The sequence below is a fragment of the Mustela nigripes genome, chromosome 10 (assembly GCF_022355385.1).
Source record: "Mustela nigripes isolate SB6536 chromosome 10, MUSNIG.SB6536, whole genome shotgun sequence".
In the NCBI taxonomy this organism is placed as follows: domain Eukaryota; kingdom Metazoa; phylum Chordata; class Mammalia; order Carnivora; family Mustelidae; genus Mustela; species Mustela nigripes.
The window spans coordinates 67,111,272-67,133,036 of NC_081566.1; the positions used below are offsets into that span (position 1 = coordinate 67,111,272).

Below are 21,765 nucleotides of genomic sequence, written 5' to 3' on the forward strand. Positions count from 1 at the left end.
CCCCACCCCCCCCCCCCCCCCCCCACCTGCTCCTCTGCCTACTTGTGATCCCTCTCTGTGTAAAAAAAATTAAAAAAAAAAAAAAAAAAAAAAACTTTAAATAAATAAATAAATAAAAATAAAATCTTAATAAGAAAGAAAGAAAGAAGAAAACGGGACTCCTGCCCTCTGGGAGGGTCCAATCCCACCTCTAGCAGCAAAGACTGGGCACACAGGAAGGGGTGCTACTCTCTGCCCCATGCTCTGCATTCGGCAGACAAAAATGAATCCTTAAGTGAATCAGCACACATGAGAATTAAAACAAATACAGAGAGGGGCGCATGGCTGGCTCAGTCGGTGGAGTGTGTGACTCCCGATCTCAGGGTCTGAGTTCAAGCCCCGTGTTGGGTGTAGAGATTGCTTGAAAATAAAATAATAAAAAAAGAAAATAAAACAACAAGTGAAGATTATTCCTCTCAAGTCTACAGCAAGATGCCTCCTGGACTAGGGCTCTAAGACCACATTTCTGGCTCCCAGGAGCCACTGGGTGGGCAGAGGGGTCAGGGAAGATAAGCCTTACTCTTCGGTGATCTCCTCAGGCAACACCTCCCCTCGAAAGTGGGCCTTGAAGAGCTCCTGCAGGCAGGAAGCAAGCACAGACAGCTGCTCCGAGTCAAAGTCTTCCTGGGTGGTGAGACAAGTGACGGGTGTCACCACGTGACCCCACCTTTACCCGTCCCAGGACCCAGAGCCCCTGAACTCCATCTGCTTCCACCTCGAGGATTAACCAGAGGTGGGCAGCTGGGGGATGGGTCAGCTGCTGGGCGGGGGAGTCCTGCGCTGGCTGGGATCTCCTCACCTCCAGGACCTGGTCCACGATTTCCTGCATGACCTCACACTGGGCCTCGGTGTCACTGTAGTGCAGAGTTGAGAGGAAATCTCAGGGACATAAGTGACAGCAGAGGGCAGGGCACACCCAGCAAAGCACATTCAGGCACGGACAGAATAGAGGACCTCTGTGGGAACCCTGGCTTGGGTTGCAGAGGCTTTAGGGCAGAGTTTGCTACTCTCTGGGCACAGGCCCTAGGAGAAGGGAAACCCCCATCCCCCTGCTTTGGTTCTCAGAGACTCATGTCCTCAGAAGGTACCGGGGAGAACCACATGCTGAAGACTGCACCCCCCAAACTGCAGAAGGCACAGCACGGGGCCTCTGCTCCCTCTCCATACGCCCAGCACCCCCCAGGGAGCGAAGCAAGCCTGGGGCTGAGCCTCCCACGGTGAGGACGGGAGCAGCGCGCACCTCCCCTTCTGCAGCTGGAGCACTTTGTCCCGCAGGGACTCGTCCAGCTGGTCAAGATAAGGGGTGATGTCCACTGGCTCCTCCACCACGGTCTCCTTGATGGGGTGGAAGCGGAACTCTCTCTTCTTCCCTGAAGGGGGTGTTGAGGGAAGCGGTCACGGGCCCGGGCCCCAGCAGCAGGGACAGCCCCACGCCCCAGTGCGCAAACACCCAGCCTGCGGAGCACACAACGGCAGGGGCCCATCCTCCTTCTCTCCCCACTGCTTCGGGGCCGAGGGCAGGGCTCTGCGCCCAGGAGTCGGCTCCAGGAATCCTACTAACGGAATTAAGCCCGGGGGCCCAGGCGAGGGAGAAGCCACAGAGAGCCGCTCCTGCCACCTGGTCCTCTTAGGGCTGATGTCATCCAGAGCCCCCTCGCTGCTGGGCCCACCTCTGCTGCCGAGGTCCTCCTCATCGTCACTGAAGGCTGCCTCTGCGTTGTCATAGCAACCCTCATCCTTGTCGGACATGTGGTTGTCCATCTCCACAGAAACCGGCTCCTCAAGTTTGACTTGGGGGGACAGAGACAAGGCATGTGACGGCCTCCTGCGACCTAAGACGCCTAACTCTCTAGGCTGGAGGCAGGTGGACTACAGACCCTGGAAGGACAGGTGTCGTGTCCTCACAGCACCTCCCAGAATGGCACGGGAAATGCCTGCTGTGCTTAGCTCGCACCAGCAAACAGGTAAAACCAAAGACAGCCCCAAGTGCTCTTCACTTCAAAACCAAGTTGGGAAGTTCTGCTTGCTTTAACCCTTACCCCAAAACAAAAAAGTGTGTGTGTGTGTGTGTAACTGGGAGAAAGACTTGAGACCTAACATGACCACCTCTCATGAGGGCTTGGGGATGGGAAGAGAGAGGAGTTGAATGAAGTTACAGTAAGGCAGACACACGTCCCATGAAAGCCTTCCCTATGGCAGGGAGGCTCCTGAGGGAAGATGCAGGAGCTGAGGAGCAAGAGACGTCAGTACAAGTCAGGGGAGAGGACAGGGAGAGGGAGAACCAAGGAAGGCAACACAAAAACTCATTAAAGAGAAGGTGTGGAACAAAACCCTGAAAGGGACAGTCACAGAGGTAGAACAGCCCCAGGACGACGTACGTGGTATCTCCATCCCTCTTCTCAAGCAGGTGACAGAACGGGAGGGCCCGTACCTTCTACCGGCGGGCTAGGCGAACTGCAAAACTCAGGAAACTTCTCCCTCAGCATTGCCCGAAGCTCCTTATCCAATTTAGGGTTGTCAAACAGGGGAGCCAAATGCCTGGGGGGAACGTGAATGAAGGTCAGCATCAGAGCTCCTCCCTTCAGCTGGAGAGACAGGTCTACCCCCAACCACAGAGCTGGGCCACACTCAGATCCTTGGAATGTGACTGCAAGACAGAAATTTCTCTGAGCATCAAGAGGACATATTCTTAGCAGTCTGAGGCAGAGCCAGTACTTTCTGTTCCAATCAAGAAGAAAGGGCCAGCAGTGGTAGGACAGTATCTGAATGTGCCCGACCTAGTGACACATGAGAAAACAGCGCCTCCCCCCTGCTTACAGACACGTCAAGTTCTTACGCCAAGACCCGTTTCTCCACGATGTGGTTGAGGGAGGAGAACACGCCCTGTCGCACATGGCCCTCCAATGGGGGGTAGAAGTTGGGAATGATCTGGAAGGGAAGAAGGGAAGCAAACAGTGACACACAGCGCAGAATGTTCTGCTGAGCCAGAGCTAAGAAGCTGCTTCAGTTCCGATCAGGAGACAGGAGGGAGTATGGGCGCAGAAACGTCTGGAATGTTCCTCACCATTTCAGGTTGCTAGAATGGTTGATTCTTCCTAGACCTGGCTACTCCTCAGAGAGACCAGATTCTACCTTAAGCCATGACTCCTGAGGTCAAGAAAGACGTGCAAAGATTCCACAGGAGACGGCAAGAATCGGAAGGGGAGCATTCCTTACCCTGGGGGGGTAGGACATACGACCACAGCTGCCCCCACAATGAAGGGCCCTGGGAAGAGCTACCTGCAGGCCTGGGAGGTAGAGGGGACACACACTTACGCGGCACATGAAGTCCAGGAGTGTGGCAGTGATGGCTGGGTGTGGCTTCATGGAGTGGTGCATGACCAGGATGGCCGGTTCTGAGGACAGCGGGATGAAAGGGCCCCACATCAGACAGTCTGTTCCCAGCTCCATGGAACAAGGTATCACTGCTTATGAATGGTTCGGGAGAAAGCTGTATCCCTACCTCTTATGCCCCCATTCCCACTGAGCAGACAACCCCGGAACAGCGCAGCGCCCTCATCTCCCTTGTCCCCAGCATGAAGCTTGGAGGACAGAGAGGACAGGAGAGGAAAAGCAAGGTGTGGTACAGTCCTGTGCCCAGGCGCCCCCCACCGGAAGCCAAAGCAGAAGGTCTAGGGCAGAAGTGGGGGGAGTGAGGGGACGCCTGGGAGGCTCAGTGGGTTAAGCCTCTGCCTTCGGCTCAGGTCATGGTCTCAGGGTCCTGGGATCGAGCCCCGCATCGGGCTCTCTGCTCAGTGGGGAGCCTGCTTCCCTCTCTCTCTGTCTACTGCTCTGCCTGCTTGTGATCTCTGTCAAATAAATAAATAAAATCTTAAAAAAAAAAAAAAAAAAGAAGTGGAGGAGTGAGCATTTGGCCTCATGAAAGGAATCTTCCTTCTCCATCAAGGGAGCACTGGTAAGTGAGAGTGGAGCTGCCCTCACATCAGCTGCCTCCCCCCACGCTGCCCTGAGATTTTGGACCACTGTCACCAAGGCTAGGAGGGGGCTCAGAATGTGGTCCTGGTCACATACCTATGTTCATAATGCTGTCCTTGTCTGGGCTGAAGAACAGCCAGTCGTAGAACAGAGCCAGCTTGGCGTTGGAGGCAGCGACGTTGGACTGAAAGACAGTAAGAAGGGATGGCTGACCTCATCCACCAGCTCCCTGCAGAAGCTCAAGGCAGACTCCAGGGCCCCCACAACTGCCCATCTATGAGATAAACTCACTTCCTAGTGAGACAGGTGAACTCCCCAGGGGTGCGGGGCACACGAGTCTGAGTGGCCATGTTCTCACTGACCAAGGGGCCAGGGATTGACCTGGGTTCTCATACATCCAGAAGCACACATCCCTGATCCTAGAAAAGGAGCCAGGGGCCTGGTTGACACTCACTCAGACCAGGCCCTGGACTGTCCTTGCTGGGCTCCCCTGCACATTCCTGACTGAAAGACCCCCCAGAAACAGCCTATTTTTGTGTCTGAATCAGCACATTCCAAGGACCCAGTCAGACAGGGGAGGTCAAAAGGCAACTAGGAGCCAGAGAGCAGACAATGTGGAGTTTCCCAACCAAGGAACAGGGAGAAAAATGCTGGGAAAGATGCTGAGCCATGGAGTCCCTGCATCTGCATTTAGTATCCAAAGCTGATGCCAAAAGGCTGCCCAGCGAGGGTCTAAGGAACACAAGCCCTGAATCTGAGGAAGGAGCCGTTCCAAGCAATAACCATACATGGCTCTGAAACCTAAAAGGAAAGACGGGAGGCCCGAGATATCTGGGCTTGAGGACCGGCAGTAAAGGCAGAGACGGACACATCCAACCCCAGCCCCAGACGGGGAGTAAGAGCGTGGTCAGCCATGAGAGACTTGGACGCAGAACAAAGTGAAGCAGGGCCTGCGGGGTCAGGAGGCCCAGCGAGTCGGGAAGAAGCATGGAAACAGGAACTCAAGGAAGGAGACCCTTCGCCGCCCGAGGGCCTCCGCCGCACGGCCCAGCCCTCACCGTGCACGTTGTCAGGAGCCAGCCGATGATGGCCCATCGGGGCAAGATATCGGAACTCAGCACTTCATTGGACGGGTGGACGACCCCACAGATGTAGCGAATGAGGTCACAGCGCAGAGACTGACTGTCTGGGGTGGACAGGTACTGGCGCTGGAACCAATCCTGGTAACGCTTCTGTTGACCGAACCGCACCTGGAGGAAGGGGGCACTGGAGAGAAACTCGGAAGAAGCCTGGGCTTTCCGGGCAGACGGAAATGAGCGCCATTCAACACTGGGCTCGACCCAGACCTCAGTCTCTTCCCTCCATTCAGCACTAACTCGCGTTCTCCTCTGGGGAGACAGAGACGTCCTGACTGAAATCTCCCGGGACTGAGAGACGTACCGAGACTCCTCCTCACTCACCTCTTCCCAGCTGCCTTCATTCCCGCCACCCGCCTGATGTCCTGAACGCTTCCCCCCAGCTGCAGCCCAGTCCTGGCTCCCTTCTCCTGTTCTGGTCACCAAGGCTCCAGTCCTAAGGAACATCTTTTCTTATCCAACAGGGAGTGTTCCTTGCCAACAAGAGCAGAGCCTGTTTGCCCGCAGGACACTGACTCAGCGCTTCTATCTCAGCAACCCACAGTACAGACCCTCCAAACCTTTCTGCAGCAACTCCTAAGTGCGACAGCAACACTAAGAGGAAATCTGGTTTTCTCCCCTTTTATTCCCCAAGTTCAACCAAAACAGAGTAGAAGGAATAAAAACAAAGATACAGGGGCGCCTGGGTGGCTCAGTCGGTGAAGCACCTGCCTTCGGCTCAGGTCATGATCTGGGAGCCCCAGGATCAAGCCCCAAATCCGGCACCTGCTCAGCGGGGAGTCTGCTTCCCTCTCTCCCTCTGCCCCTCAAACCCTGATCAGGCTCTCTCACGAGTGAATGCTCTCTCTAAATAAATACAGTATAAAAAATAAAAGAAAGATACATCCAGATCAACATCATCTAATAGAACTTTCTGCAACGCTGGTGCCTCCTGAGCCCTTAAAACATAGCTCACACAGCTGAGGTACTGAATTTTTAATTCTACGGAGCTTTGAGACTTTAATTATTTAAAAAAATTCTTTTTAAGATTTTATTGATTTGGGACGCCTGGGTGGCTCAGTTGGTTAAGCAGCTGCCTTCGGCTCAGGTCATGATCCCAGCGTCCTGGGATCGAGTCCCACATCGGGCTCCTTGCTCCGCAGGGAGCCTGCTTCTCCCTCTGACTCTGCCTTCCACTCTGTCTGCCTATGCTTGCTCTCGCTCGCTCTCTCTCTGACAAATAAATTAAAAAAAAAAAATCTTTAAAAAGATTTTATTGATTTGTTAGAGAGCAAGTGAGTGAGCACAAGCACAGGGAGGTGCAGGCAGAGGGAGGAGCAGGCTCCCCTGTGAGCAGGGAGCCTGACATGCAGCTCGATCTCAGGCCCCTGGGATCATGACCCGAGCCGACGGCAGACACTTCACTGACTGAGCCACCCAGGGGCCCCCCATCCGCAATTTTGTTTTTTTTTTTAAGATTTTCCTAAATCGGAGCGCCTGGGTGGCTCAGAGGGTTAAGCCTCTGCCTTCAGCTCAGGTCATGATCCCAGGGTCCTGGGATCGAGCCCCACATTGGGCTCCCTACTTAGCAGGGAGCCTGTTTCCCCCCTCTCTCTCTGCCTGCCTCTCTGCCTACTTGTGATCTCGGTCTGTCAAATAAATAAATAAAATCTTAAAAAAAAAAAAAAAAAAAGATTTTCCTAAATCATCTCTACATCCAAAGTGGGGCTTCAACTCATGACCCCGAATCAAGAGCCCCACGCTCCACCAACGGAGCTTGAACTACTTTCAATCACAACCCCTGGCTAGCAGCTACCACCCAGGGGAGTGCCGATCTGGACGGCTCTCCTGGATGACTCGGGAGAACAAAAGTGGTCTAGGCCAGTGGCTTCCCAACCCCAGACTGGCAGTAGAGCTGCCATTGCCTGGAAACTCTGTTAAAAACACAGATTCCTCAAGCAGGTTCTCTGGGAGACTAGGATCTGGGAAGATGTATTTACACACCGCTCAAGCAACTCTGCCGTAACTCAGCCACGTGTGGAAACCAGCAGGCCAGAGTTCACGTGCAGCCAGAGGAACAGGGGCCTTCCCAGAACAAACACTCTACCCTTCTAGAGCATGTTCCACACTTGCAAATTCCATAATTTGTGTACGATTATTGGCTTAATGACAAGTTTTAGACACGCGGAAAGCTTCACAAGTGCTTGAGCTCGATGCACGTCTTTTACTCAACCCTGTATTCCCAGACTGCAGCATCCTGCCCGGTGCCAGGCAGACTGGGCCCCCACCTGACCACTCTGCTGGTCTGCACTTGGAGAGAAGCTCAGCCGAGCTGCAGCTTCTGTTCCTGCTGCAAAAGCTTAGCTTACCCGGGAGGTCATGAAGAGGAGCTTAGTTTCCATGTCTGGGGTCAGACGACATGCTAGGAATTTTCTGGATGTTCTTGACTGAAGAAGCTGCAGGATACCTGAACCAAGTGTGTAAGGGAAGAGAAAGAGGGAACCCTGAGGACTCGAGGAAAGGAGGCAGGTGGGGACCCTGGGCCGCGTTCTGATGGCCAGTGGTCTTGCTCTTGGGGAAATCCGACAACAAGACCAAGACAGGTCAAGCCCAGATGCGAGCAGGGGTTCCTTCCAGCATATGCCAACCCCATCCCCAGGACCCAGGTATATTACTTCTCTTCGGCTCCTGGCCCTCCAGAGCCCCTACTCACATTATTCCAGTTGGCAACATGTAGGAAAGTTAGGGGGAAAACGGGAAACCCTGGCCTCCCTTCCTGCTCCTGATGGTCCACCCCTGGGTCCTGGGATCAGTGCGGCGCTACCGTATAAGGCACGGGCTCGAGAGTCAGACAGACCCGGATCCAAACCCTATCTCTGACACTCACTAGCTGTGTGGCCTTGGGCAAATTACTAAATCTCCTTGAACCTCATTTTCTTCATCTGTAAATATGGAAAGTAAAATACCCATTTTATAGGGTTGACCTGAGGATTAAAAGAGTTAACATGCATGTGTCTAGCACACAGTAAGCACTTAAAACAACTCAACACATGTACAATATGAGAGCAACACGACATAAGGGGGAACCAGGCCTGTCCTCTCCTTCCTGACTCTCCAGGACCCAGAAAGCTGCTTCCATGTGCATACCAGTGTATAGGCACACACACGAATCTACATATACACACGTACAGGTTGGGTGGGGACCCCGAGAAGGGGAAAGAGCTGTCAGAAGGACCTTGTCAGGGAGAGGCACACGGAGACTCCCTCCCCTGAAGAGAATTCCGGCTAAGTTGGATCCTTCAAACTCAGAGGCAAGACTGCTCCCCGGGAGAAGCATTCTCTCCCAAGGCTAATCCCAGCTCCTCCACTGACTCAGTCTCACGAGCTGACCTCTGACTCCCCTGCTGGCCTCAGTGAGGCTAAGAAGTGGGTCATCACCTCCCAAGCCGAAGAGCTGCAAGGGAGGTTCATAGCCCCGGCTCAGTTTTTCTTAGGAGCAATGGCCACTGGGGTCTGCCAAGCAGGGGCTGTCGGGAGTCCCAGGAATTATGCTCCACTCTGCTGTCGCCACATGCAGCTATACCTGGCTGGGCCTGCCCTGTCCCAGGCTTTCTGCATCCGGCTGCCAAAGCCTCTCCTACCCTCTGTATGAATTCAGCACACATCCACTGACTTCCCAGCTCCCAAGGGCAGGGAGCCCGGCTTCGTACTTACCTGTGAACTGAGGACTTAAGGCCTGAGGGTTGTGGATAATATCTTTCCAAAGCAGCTCAAACTCTGGTATCCGAGCAACGTTCTGAAGTAGTCGCACGAGGTCACGGCCAATCATCAAACACTCCATGAACTGGATGTGGAGGAGGAGGGAGAGAAGAAAACACAGACGGTTCACCGGCGGCAGGGAGGACCAAGGAGCAGCTCGTTCTAGGGAAGGAAGGAAAGAGGGTCCCAGGAACAAGAGGGTTTCTTCTGGAACCAAAGGGGAAGAGCTGGAGGCTGGGGACGGACCTCAGGAGGACAGGCTGCCGAGAACGACTGAAGCCGGGCACCTTCCACACGAATCTACTCCCCTCCCCTCGCAGAACGGCTGTGACCCAGGTCGAGAGAGACCATTCCAAAAGGACAGGACAGGCAAGCTGAACCCCAGACACCTTTCCCCAACCACCCACCAGTCCGAGAGAGCGCTCTGTGGTAACGGAAACGGTCTCCGTTTCTGTGCTGTCCAAAAGGGTCACCGTTAGCCACACGTGACTAAGTCAACTAAGGAACTGAGTTTTTAAATTTTGTTTAATTTTAATTAACTTTAATTTAAATGGCCATATGGGGAGTGGCTACCAGAGTAGAGACCACAGCTCTGGGATCTCCCTCAGGAGATTTGACAGTGGACAGTGCCCCCCTGACCATGGCCATCATGCAGGCGGGCAGGCGGGGAGGACAAGAGAACAGCAGCAGCCTCCGTCTGTGGTGTGCCAGAGTGTCTATGATATCGACCCGTGAAGCCCCTAGGATGCCAGCCCAACAGGCAGCCCCTCTAGGAGGCCGGGCTACTCCGCCAGGATCCCCCACCGCCCCCCTTCCTCTGTCTCAGAATGATGAAAAAGCACCAGGCCTCAAACGAACCACCTCTCTCTCTGAAATGACATCTCTTGGCCTAGGTCACCTGCCAGAACTCACACAGGTGTCCCAGCCCGGTTTCATACTCACCCGTTCCCGCAGCAGTGAGAGGCAGAAGTCCACCTCCTTCTGGCGCAGGGCCTGGAGCTGGGCGGTCCCATGGTGGTCCACGATGAGGCGGAGGTACGTGTAAACAGCCATGGCGATGAGGATGCCGCTCTTCAGCACCCACTCCCTGCAGGACGGGGGCACCTGGCACTGGGGCTCTGCCCGGGCCCGTTCACGCTCCCTGTTCACGCCCACATGTGGCTCTGAGGCCTCAGCGATGCCCGGTGATTAGCACTGGGAGGAGGCTCTTGGATTCCCTGAGTGCCTGCTACTACCTCTCTTGGACCATCAACTGCCTACGGGAGCAACAATCTCCCACTGCTCCTCCAGGCTCCCAACAGAGACAAGCACCGGATGAAAGCAACCTCTCTTTCCCACTGACCAACTGCTCGTTGGTTCACTGCTCAAGCGCTGAGCGCCCATCACTGCCTAGCACCGTGTGAGGGACCGGGGATGGAGAGCATACCACAGCTTCCTCCAGCTCAGAGAGCAGGGGAGAGAGGTTCTAGAGGCATCCCTAAGTCAGCAGTTCTTACAGTGTCACATGAGGACTGTCAGGGGGTAAGACCCTTTGAGGGCCCTGGAGGTTTTAGGACACACTGTGTCAGCCCTCCCTGCCACTGTGCCTATTGTCAGAGGCCCACCATGCTACACGCCTTTCCTTGGACCTCCTTCTGGCCACTGCTTCCACTCACAGACAATGAGGCACCTGCCCTAAACCACAGTCTGAAAAGAAAAACACGATTGTGGATGGCAAAGCCTAACTTCCTAGGAGTTTTAGAACTTGCATGGGGGAAAGAGGGCAGTGAAGGAACTGTGTATATTCCCTGCTGCCGTGAACAGAGTCGGCCGGGGCCGTGCTGGGTGGCTCAGCAGGCTGGGCGTCTGCCTTTGGCTTAGGTCACTATCCTGGGATTCTGGGTTTGAGCCCCACATCTGCTGCCTGCTCAGAAGGGAGCCTGCTTTTCCCTCTGCTCTTGTGCCCTCCATCTCAAATACATAAGTAAAATCTTAACAAAAATAGAAATAAAAATAAAGCCGAAAAGACAGTGAAGAGACGACAAAAACTCTGAGTACTGCCTCGAAGCACCAGAATGGGCAGGCGCGCCCCCAAGCAAGTAGCTGCAGGGCTTGGCGCCCCTGCTGGAAAGCAAGGAGCCAAGAAGTTTAATTAATCCAACCGGGCAACATCCTGATTCCGGAAAAGTGCTCAAGCCACCTAATTCAAAGCCTGGTCTTTTCCTTTCACAGAATGAACACAGGAGCCAAGGACAGAGGAGGCCCTCCCCCACCCGCTCCCTATCAACTCCGAGGCCCTAGAAACGCGGGGGAGGGAGGGAGGGAGGCTGTACAGGAAGGCAGCCCCCAAGACCTAGGGACTCACGTGCACCAAAGGACCTGAGTTTTTGGAGGGCAGGAGAAAAGGAGGGCGGTTATCTGTGCACGGAGACCACACTAACTGCCCAAATGAGGACAATGAGTTTCCAGGAAGACTGTGAGCAGAGGTGATGAGTGCATCTGAGTCCTGGGATGTGAGCACGGAGAGAGAGAAAGTGAAACCATCGTCGGGACACCAGGAAGGCAGAGAACCCGCCGGACTCTGCCGCAATCTCCCGGGTTGTGCGGTGGCAGCGAGCTGTGCCTGGGCGCTAGGTGGCGCTGCGAGGCTCCTGACCCAGGCCTCAGCTTGGCCAGGGCCCAGGGCCAGTGGGAAGGAGGGAGGAGGTCTGTCCTGAACCACAGGACACATGGCCACTTGCAGCCCTTTCAGACATCTGACTACGGTGGGGGTGGGGGCCTCGCACAGAAACCGACTCCGAAGTCAAGCAACATAGAGCACGGCCACTGGACCAGATCTCTCTGGTCCTGTACTTTGACAGGAAAGGGAAAGAATTAGCCAGAATCCCCATGCACCCCGTTATGCCTTCTACCACTGCAGCCTCCAAACCCAGTGTGCAGATCTGAGCTGTATTCCCAGGCCAGTTACCTCGGCCTCCCACGCGCCCCCCGCCGCTTCAGCAAAGGGGTCTGGGGGTTGGCTGGAGAGCCTCGGAAGGGAGAAAAGGGGCACCTGCCAGGCCGGGGCCACTGGCTGGTCCCACTCTGCTGAGCTCATTCTCCCCCATCTCCCCCCAAAGATAAACATTCCAAGGAGGTCTGGATCGAAAATAAACCCTTATCAGATGAAACCAGCGTTTCCCGGGCTCTGAAGTATTTCAGCAAAGCCTTTTTTCCCACCCCTCATCCCTCTGGGCCAGATCATGGCATCGACTCCTTTGGTTGCCTCTCCCTCCCCCACCTCACCCGTCCGAGCCCCAGGTGTTCTCAGGCCACCTGCCAGCCCTCACACCCCGACACCCTCACTTGCTCCTGTCACCGCTGACTCTACCTCTGTTCCGTCAAGATATCCAGGACACTCTCTGCCAACCAGATATTTTTTGCAGTAACATCGCCACCTGATTTCAAAGGGGAAGAAAACAAAAGAATGGCTCCGATTAGGGACTCCGCTAATCCCACACATTTCTTCAGCCTGTTTCTCCATCCCTGTTATCCTGTTACAGAAGTTCCAAGTGTTGGAAAAACTGCCTTCTGTTCAGTCAGGCTTTAGAGTTTCCCTTTTGTGTCCTCAGAGAAAGGAAGGGAAATTCTCGGTATTTCCAGAAACAAGAGCTGCGACTTTTCCACAGAGTGGGGGTGGGCGCAAGAATACCCTGACCCTGGAAAGGAAATGTCTGAGACAGAGACGTGAAGAAGGCCTGGCTGCAAGAGCGGGGGACATCTCAGACAGGGCCTGCGGGGCAGGGGACAGTGACGGTGGCCTCCAGCACTGGAGTGACCCAAATCCCAAGTCAGGCTCATGAATTGGCCTGCTTCCAGGTATTCTGGTCTTTGTGCCAGCGGTGGCACTCCCTGGGGCAGGAGGAACGTGTGGCGATGCCAGACGGAGTGGGAGCGCGAGAAGAGGGCCCCACGGACCTGACTGGGGAGGAAAGGCCAGGAGGGAAAAGAGCCAGAACAGCGCTGCGCCTGCTCTCCAGCCCTCATTTAAAAAGTCAGTGCCCACACTGTCCGGAGGGTCAGGCACATCAGAACAGGACCACCCGTGTCCCAGGAATCCCCAAGAGGAAGCCGAGAACCGATGGGAACAGGGAGACGGCGAAGCAGCCAGTTTTAAACAGACACGTGTGTTCTTGGGAGCAGAAGAGGCCGTACAGGGATGCCTCGGTGGCTCAGTGGGTTAAGCAGCTGCCTTCGGCTCGGGTCATGATCCCAGCGTCCTGGGATTGAGTCCCACATCGGGCTCCTTGCTTGGCAGGGAGCCTGCTTCTCCCTCTGCCTCTGCCTGTGTTCGCTCGCTCTCCCTCTCTCTCTCTCTCTGACAAATAAAAAATCTTTAAAAAAAAAAAAAAAAGAAGAAGAGGTAGTACAGGCAGGCCTCTTGGATATCTGAGGCTCAGACAGATGTCGCTGGTGCCAAGGAGATAACAAAACCTAAATGTCAGGGTCTCTTCTGTGACACAGTCCCTCTCTCAAACCGGCTCCCATCAGATGTCGTAAATATTTGGAAGCAAGTGTTCAGAACCTGGGGTGGGGCCCAGGAAGATGTTGGGTTTCTGGAAGCATAATGTAATGGGAACAAATGATCTGCCCTCACTTCTCTTCCCATTCCTTCTGGATCCTTCCAGATCCAACACGCCATGAAACCCCAGAGTGAGGACTGGTTAAAAGAGTCCGACTGTTCTACGTCAGGCCCCATTTGGCAGAAAGGGGAACAAGGCAGATGTACCGCCTCAAAAGACCCCATGTGAGTTTTCCATTTCTTTCTCCCAGAAGAGGCCTGTCCCAGAAGGAAAGTCGAGGGGCGACGCAGGAACGGAGACGCCCAGGCACTTAACCCTTCTCCGCCGCCTGCCTCTAGCCTCCGGGCGCTGTCCTTTCTTCTTCATGCGCCTGTCCCCAAACTCACCGGCAATCTGCTTCATGAACGTCATGCAGACGCCATCGGCCCCCAGGACCCCGCTCTTCACCAGTTCCCGCACCAACCACACCAACTGGAAGAGAGAGGAGAAGGCAGGTGAAGAGAAGGATCTCTGAGTAAGGGGTGAATCCACATCACCGTTTAGGTGTACAAAGGCAGGGGTGTGTCACCTCCGATTTCTCCTTCCCTTCCCTGGAGGAGACAGAGCCCATCGTCTAGTCACTCTGAGCTGAAACTCCCTTCTCCCGGCCTCACCTGAGTACGGCAGGTATCCTGCAACTTCAGGTACTTCTCCATGAGTATCTGGTTGATCTTATTCAGGACAATATTCATGCCGTCACGACTCACCAGAGCCAAGTCCCGGTAGCACTGTGAGAAGGAAGACTCATGAGCAGCTGGCCAACGGAGGACAGGCTCCCCTTCCTCTTAAATGCCACCCATGGGACTCAAATGACATCAGTGAAAGACCTTCTATAGGGCTCCTCCATCCCAAACCCACCCCTGGCCCTGTCACACAGGGTGGAGAGAAGAAACGGAGCTACTCTCTAAGAAGGCAGACAAGCCTGCTAAGAAAGCCGCCTGGTTCCCCTACCTCCCTCCTGAAAAAGTGCTGCAATGTTCCATGTCACAAATGGAGCAGACCCAGGTGGAGCCCGTCTGCCTTCCACCTGTTGGGAAGGTCACTGCAGAATGGGTCTGGCTGACAGACCAGAAAGGACCCCAAAGAGGTTCTCAGACCTGTACTGACTCAGACGGATGAAGCAAAGAGCTAGGAGTATTAGGGAAGTGAACTGGGGACCAGGCCCCAGAAAGAAGGGGCAGGACAAAACTGAACCTCCTTAACTACACATCATTCTTCTTTTCTCTGGGCTGCCCTTTGCTTCCGCCAGGCCCTGAAAAAGCAGGGGTCCTTAAGCACACCCAACCCTCAAGAGATGAGGGACGGCAAGCCGACCTTTTCGGAGCACCCCTGCTCCCCTGCCCCGACAGGGCCCTCACCCTGGCTCTCCAGAGACTAGACTTCTGGAGGAATGCGTCTGGCGGCCTCACTGGCCTGCGGAGGCCCACGTTATCAGGGTCTCCGCTCGAAGGGGAAAAGCAGGTGCGTGTCACCCCACGGCCTGGGAAAACCCAAGGCAGCAGCAACAGTAGCACCTGTGATAAGCCAACACGCCCTGGGGTCACGCCAGCACATGTGGCCGCCCTTGAACCCCACAACCACCCTCTGAAATAGGTACAGGCACCACCACTGCTTTATTCCCACAGATGAAGCAACAGGGCTGAGAGGGTAGGTAACTCGGCCCAGGTCACTGAAGAGGCAGGAAGAACCAGAACCCAAGTTCAGGTGGTCCTGTTCCAGACTCCATGCTCCTACACCTCCGCACCAGCACCACCAACAGCGGCAAGAAGAAGCGGCTGCCAGGGAGCCAGGGGGCGGTGCTAGGGGGCTTTGGTAGACCCTACCCCTGCTTTCCTCCTCAGCCTTCAAAGAAAAGTGCTCCTACTCTCTGGCCTGGGGGTGAGGAGGGGCTCCTGAGAGGTTAACTACTGTTACTTTCTCTTGCCTCTACTGCCCTAAGTCAAACGCGTGATCTGATAAAAACACCAACACTCAGAGATCCCTCACAGGCCACGAACTCTTCATACCCAAAGGAGGATTCAATTCTCCTCTGACTCCATCTGAGATCAAAAGGTACAAGCGAGGGAGTAAGGGATGTGTAGGCTGCCCGGGGGACCACTGCCGACAAGCCAGTCAGTAAACCGGGGTTCAGCCCTGGAACCCTCTCTGGAGGTCTTACAGGACAGGCAGGGAAGGGGGTGCAGAGAAGAGGAGGGGGCAGAGGCAGGTGGAAAATCTATGTCAGGACAAAGACAGAGACCAGACTCACCAGAGAGGAGCCCTGTCTGTTCAATCAGAAGCAGAAATGCAGAATAGACCTCGGACAGGGAAAGAGGACAGGTCTCTCAGGAGACACAGGGGAGAGCAGAGATGGGTCTGCCGAATCCCACGTGCCACAGTGCAGCTAACACGCAGCTCAGCACCAGGGACCGCATCCTGATGCCGCCAGTTGCCTCCCCAACCTCTGTGCCAGTTTTCTGAGTGGCTTGAAAGAGAAGTAGGTGGGGAACAAAAACAACTAAACCAAACAACTCAGTGGGGACCACGGAAGAGCAGCAGAGAGTCTCAAAAGGAAAGGCAGCTGGATGGCAGGGAACTAGTGCTTCTGCCCCACCTGCTGGCAGGCGTGATTCTCCAGCCTGGGCCCACGCAGCCTCCGACCTACCTTTGTGATCAACAACTCCCAAGGCTGGGCCCTTGACTCTTTGATGAAAAGGGACCTTCTCACTGATGCTCGACCTTGTCCTTTCCTCTAACTGCTAGAGCCTGGCCACTTGGCCTCCTATATAGCCCCATGGCCCCCAAACGGCCTGCTCCCAGCTACGCAGCTCAGACATCAAACAGAAATAAACTCAAAAACCATAAATACAAGAGCTGCCAAGACAGCAGACGAAAGTTAAGACAGTACAACTAGAACAAAACCGACCCCACGCTGTTCTACTCTCCCCCAAAACCCAGCCTGCTTTTGTCCTTCACTGAGGGCTCGCGGCCAACCCACCCCTGTGCCACCGCCAAGTCCTAGAGAGCTGGCTGCAGGCGTTTAAACCTGCCCCGCGGTGCAGGCGGAGGCTCTCCAGCTCCTGCTTTCCCAGAGCGGGTTGTAATGTGCTCAAGACTCGACCCACGTCCACCAGTGCTCTCGGCCGAGAAGTTCTGCTCCGCCCTGAGGTTTCTGGTCCAGAGACAGAGTCAACCCCGAACAAACTCTTAAACACTTCCCTTGTTTTAAGCCGAAGCCTAAAACAATGCACCAGAATCCGTCTTTACCAGTAACTCCTACCTGAACCTTCTGCAGGACAGAAGGACTCCACAAGAGAATCACCCTTTTATGGAGAAGGATCAAAGCACCTCAGAGACAGGTCACTAATCCTTCCCATACTCTGACTTGGCTCAAAGTCTCTCAACGAGTTACTACCAGCCAGATGCTCAGGAGCTTAACCCTCAGTTGTCCTCCGAACCCCCAACTCCACTGTTTTGTCTGAAAAGCCCTGACAGGGGCCTGTCCTCCTCATACACTCCGGGAAGGGATTTACTTGGAAATAGCTCGTGTGTGAACACAATCCTGGTGCAGGGGTCAACCAGCTATGAGGTCCAAGGAAAGGAAGGGCCTGGGCCACCCTCATGGGGCTGTCCCAGGTTAAAAAGACAAAGTGCCAGGGCGCCTGGGGGGGTGCTCAGTCGTTAGGTGGCTGCCTTCAGCTCAGGTCAGGATCCCAAGGTCCTGGGATTGAGCCACACCAGGGGCTCCCTGCTTAGTGGGAAACCTGCTTCTCCCTCTGCCACTCCCCCTGCTTGTGATCCCTCTCTCGCCGTGTATCTCCCTGTCAAATAAATACCTAGTATGCTGCCACGTTCTAGTACCCTGCCACGCCTACATGGCCAAATTTGTGATTTCCTAAGCCTTTGCACTGGAGAGCGCTATGACCTTTCACTGACAGGCTAGACAAAGACCTAGAAACACCATGCACCCTCTGCCTCCTTCACAAGGGTTAGGGTTCACCCCAGCTGACGAAGATCCCACCATAAACAAGCCAACCCAGCAGGATACACATATCTGCACTAAGGTGACTACATGAGATATTAACTTTATTTATAAAAGTCTTTGCCAACTATTTATTTATTTATTTGACAGAGAGAGACAGTGAGAGAGGGAACACAGGCAGGGGGAGTGGGAGAGGGAGAAGCAGACTTCCCATTGAGCAGGGAGTCCAATGCTGGGCTCCATCCCAGGACCTGGGATCATGACCTGAGCCGAAGGTGGACACTTAATGATGGAGCCACCTGGGTGCCCCATCCAACCATTTCTTTTAAATAAGAGTGGTTAGACTGGAAGCTCCAAATTTGAGACATTCATTTGTCTTCAAGGAATCTTGGTGATAAAACCAGTATGAAAATGAAATGTCAAATTAACGCACCAAGGTCCCAGCCCAGAAATGGCCTGGGACCCTAAGGACCAGTGAGCACCTGCTGTTCTACCTCCTACCCTCACCCCAGACACTACCGCAGCCGGCATCAGAGGACCACAAACTCCTCAGGTTGCCACAAATCTTCCCCTGAGGTGAACTCAATGCCAGAGGGGGCATGGCCATCCTGTCCTTGGCCCTGGGGATGATTTTCTTGATTCTCCCTGAACAGACGATAATGTCTCTGACCTCCAGTCATCTTACAGGTAAACTGGGAGCGGTATGGAAAGAGGGCACAAGGTCAGCAATCTTCTGAGAGGATTCAATGAGATCTTGTCTGGACGGAGCCCAACACAATGCTGGGCACAGAGCACGTGCGTCGTCTTCCATGCTTGTTCAAGGAAGAGCCAATAACAACACCGAATTTCTGTCGCTCCTCTCTGTCAATGTCATATCATTAATGCCAGATACCAGTCACACACTTCTAACCCATTGCCCCAAGAGTCCCAGGACACAGAACTGCTGGAAAAGGTAAATCTGGAGAGGAAAAGACAGAATTTCACTGCTTTATTATGGAAAGAGTGGAATTCAAAGAGAATATCCTTCCCAATCCCTCACCCCAGGCAAGGATCCCACTTTAACCATTCCACATAAAGGACACTCTCCTGGCTGTGAAGACCCCAGCCTAGTTTTTACACAGTATTTCTGAGGAAACCTGGCTCTAGTCGGGTCCAGGGTCCTCTTGGTCACTACACCACGGCTGCATCAATCATCAACATTAAGCTGTGCAATCCCATGTGCCACAAAGTCAAGCCTACTTTCTATCCGCCTGCTGACGACAGAACCTGCAAGCTACAGGACACGCTCTCGTGGCACGAACTCGCCATGGACTTGGCTGTACTTGCTCTCTTCCCTGGCTTAAATTCCAACTCTCATAACCCTGACCCAGCAGTCTATAATGTACAACACTTCAGATGCTTTTCCATCTCACAAATGCTTTTCTTGCCCTTTAGCTTCAGAATCTAGATAGAGAAAGGATCTGAGTCAGAATGACCAATGTATTGAAAATAAAAAGAGAGTTGTAAGCTCATTAGGACAACAAGGTGATGGATCTCTGGTCAACGGGTCTGGCATTACGCCAGCAAACCCGAGTCCCACCGCATCCTCAGACCGTCTGAGGGGCGTCTGTGGGTCCAGAGGAGGGAGTCTTACCTTCTGGGCTTGGGCAGGTTCAGTCAGGACAAGGGTGAAGAGGCCCAGGCAGACTTCCTCATGCTGGGGGGGGCCTTTGCACACCTAGGGTATGAGGAAGGAACAAACCAGTTGTCTCTCACAGGAGGAAAGCTCCTGAGCGCAGTTTCTCCCAGAAAACTTGGGACTCCTGAGTAACCCACAAAGGAGAATCATTAACTCTTCTGATATCTCCTTCTCCTAAAAGCGATGATGAAGCGTCTGTTTCAGGAGAGAGGTGGGGCGCCAGGGTGGCTCAGTGGGTTAAAGCCTGACTTTGGCTCAGGTCATGATCCCAGGGTCCTGGGATCGAGTCCCGCATCGGGCTCTCTGCTCAGTAGGGAGCCTGCTTCCCTTCCTCTCTCTCTGCCTGCCTCTCTGCCTACTTGTGATCTCTGTCAAACAAATGAATAAAAAATCTTAAAAAAAAAAAAAAAGATTTTACTTATTTGTTTGACACACAGATAGCACAAGCAGAGGGAGCAGCCGGCAGAGGAAGAGGAAGAAGCAGGCTTCCTGCGGAGCAGGGAGCCTGATGCAGCGCTGGATCCCAAGACCCCAGGATCATGACCTAAGTCAAGGGCGCCCACCCAACTGACTGAGCCACCCACGTGGCCCTAAAGAGTGTTTAAAATGGGAAAAAAGGGACACCTGGAGGCTATGTCAGTGGCGTGTGCAACTCTTGATCTTGGGTTGTGGGTTTAAGCTCCACATTGGATGTAGAGATTACTTAAAAATAAAATCTTTATTCTCCCTCTGCTTCTCCCTCTCCCTCTGCCTGCTGCTCCCCTTGGTTGTGCTCTGACAAATAAATTTAAAATTTTAAATAAAATAGGGGCGCCTGGGTGGCTCAGTGGGTTAAGCCGCTGCCTTCGGCTCAGGTCATGATCTCAGGGTCCTGGGATCAAGCCCCGCATCGGGCTCTCTGCTCAGCAGGGAGCCTGCTTCCTTCTCTCTCTCTCTGTCTGCCTCTCAGTGTACTTGTGATTTCTCTCTGTCAAATAAATAAATAAAATCTTTAAAAAAAATTTTTTTTTAATAAAATAAATAAATAAATAAATAAAACTAAATCTTTGGGATGTCTGGGTGGCTCAGTTGGTTAAACGTCTGTCTGCCTTTGGCTCAGGTCACGATCCCCGGGATCGAGCCCCCCATCAGGCTCTTTGCCCAGCAGCGAGCCTGCTTCTCCCTCTGCCTGCTGGTCCCCCTGCTTGTGTGCTCCCTCTCTTCCTTTCTCTTTCTGACAAATAAATAAATAAAAATCCTTAAAAAAAAACAAAACAAAAAAACAAAAAAAAATCTTTAAGGGCACCTGGGTGGCTCAGGTGGTTAAACATCCCACTCTTGGTTTTGGCTCAGGTCTCAATCTCATGGGATCTCATGGGATCCGGGTGCATCAGGCTCCATACTCAAGGTGGAGTTTGCCTGAAAGAGTCTCTGCCTCTGCCCCTCCCCCAACTCGCGTGTGTGCACGCTCTCTCTTTCAAGATAAATAAATAAATATTTAGAGAAAAGAACACTTTAAAAAATAATAAATAAATAAATAAATAAATAAAGCAGAAAAAAAATCCCACTGTAACACCTTTACCAGACCTAACGGCCTTCGAGAGGGAGGAGGCTGCAGAACCGTCCCGCTGTAATGGGCGTATACATATCAAGTGAAGACCTTGGGCAAATCATGGAGTCCGTGGTATTTGTAAGGTGAAGACAATAAATATACTATTAATAAAAAGGAAATACTAAAAAAAGAAAAAAGGAAATACTAAGCATTCACTATGTGCCTGGACTTACTGAGAACTTTACCTGTACTAACTATTTAAAATCCTTTCAATATCACAGATTAGGAAATATAAAAGGTCACAGGGCACCTGGCTGGCTTAGTCGATCAAACATCCAACTGGACTTTGGTTCTGACTCTTGATTTGGTCCTGACCTCAGGGTTGTGAGATCGAACCCTTGCATGGGGCTCTGTACTGGGTGTGGAGCCTGCTTAAGATTTTCTCGCTCCTTCCCCCTCTGCCCCTCCCACCGCAGGGGGAAAAAAAAAAAAAAGGGAATGTGAAGGATTGAATATGTGAGAATAATTTGCAAAGAAAAAAGGTCACGACAGAACTAAGAGTTATTTTTAAAAGTTGTGAATTAAAGACACATAAGCTCCAAGGGCTGGACTCCCACAGCGAGATAGAAAGAGGAGCTAGGAAGTCTGGTTCGGGGAGACGAGACATGCACTTCAGTCCCCTAATTCCCAGCCACTTAAGTCCTACCTTTTGGGCCACATCTCAAAGCTTCCAACGCAGGGGTAGCGGGTGGGGAGAGCGTCATACTCACGTGAGCATTGAGGGCGTCATTGGCTTCCCTCTCCGAGACGCCAGCGGTCATCGATGTCACAATGCTCATGCACCTTTCTAACCTCTGTGAAGGGGTGAGAAAAAGTTCAGAGTGTGTCATACCATCACCTATAAAGTATTTTTGACCCCAAAAACCAGGGCACCTGGGTGGCTCAGTCATTAAGTGTCTGCCTTAGTTAGGCTCAGGTCATGGTCTCAGGGTCCCAGGGTCCTGGGATCAAGCCCTGCATCAGGCTCTCTGCTCAGCAGGGAGCCTGCTTCCCTTCCTCTCTCTCTGCCTGCTTCTCTGCCTGCTTGTGATCTCTGTCAAATAAATAAATAAAATCCCCCCCCCCAA

At 53.3% G+C, this 21,765-nt stretch overlaps 1 protein-coding gene across 1 annotated transcript in view; it reads right to left on the reverse strand.

The window, feature by feature from the left end:
• Nucleotides 1–21,765, reverse strand: part of INTS3 (integrator complex subunit 3) — a 37,844-nt gene that overhangs the window by 8,415 nt on the left and 7,664 nt on the right. The window contains exons 2-18 of the mRNA XM_059413904.1: nucleotides 21,409–21,492; nucleotides 19,063–19,146; nucleotides 14,083–14,196; nucleotides 13,816–13,900; nucleotides 12,238–12,304; nucleotides 9,831–9,975; nucleotides 8,844–8,973; nucleotides 7,499–7,596; nucleotides 5,073–5,264; nucleotides 4,111–4,198; nucleotides 3,355–3,434; nucleotides 2,876–2,967; nucleotides 2,471–2,577; nucleotides 1,710–1,829; nucleotides 1,280–1,409; nucleotides 839–893; nucleotides 560–663 (exon numbers count right to left, since the gene is read on the reverse strand). Of these exons, the coding sequence (XP_059269887.1) occupies nucleotides 560–663; nucleotides 839–893; nucleotides 1,280–1,409; nucleotides 1,710–1,829; nucleotides 2,471–2,577; nucleotides 2,876–2,967; nucleotides 3,355–3,434; nucleotides 4,111–4,198; nucleotides 5,073–5,264; nucleotides 7,499–7,596; nucleotides 8,844–8,973; nucleotides 9,831–9,975; nucleotides 12,238–12,304; nucleotides 13,816–13,900; nucleotides 14,083–14,196; nucleotides 19,063–19,146; nucleotides 21,409–21,492 (1,775 nt within the window). The remainder of the gene's footprint in view (nucleotides 1–559; nucleotides 664–838; nucleotides 894–1,279; nucleotides 1,410–1,709; nucleotides 1,830–2,470; nucleotides 2,578–2,875; nucleotides 2,968–3,354; nucleotides 3,435–4,110; nucleotides 4,199–5,072; nucleotides 5,265–7,498; nucleotides 7,597–8,843; nucleotides 8,974–9,830; nucleotides 9,976–12,237; nucleotides 12,305–13,815; nucleotides 13,901–14,082; nucleotides 14,197–19,062; nucleotides 19,147–21,408; nucleotides 21,493–21,765) is intronic.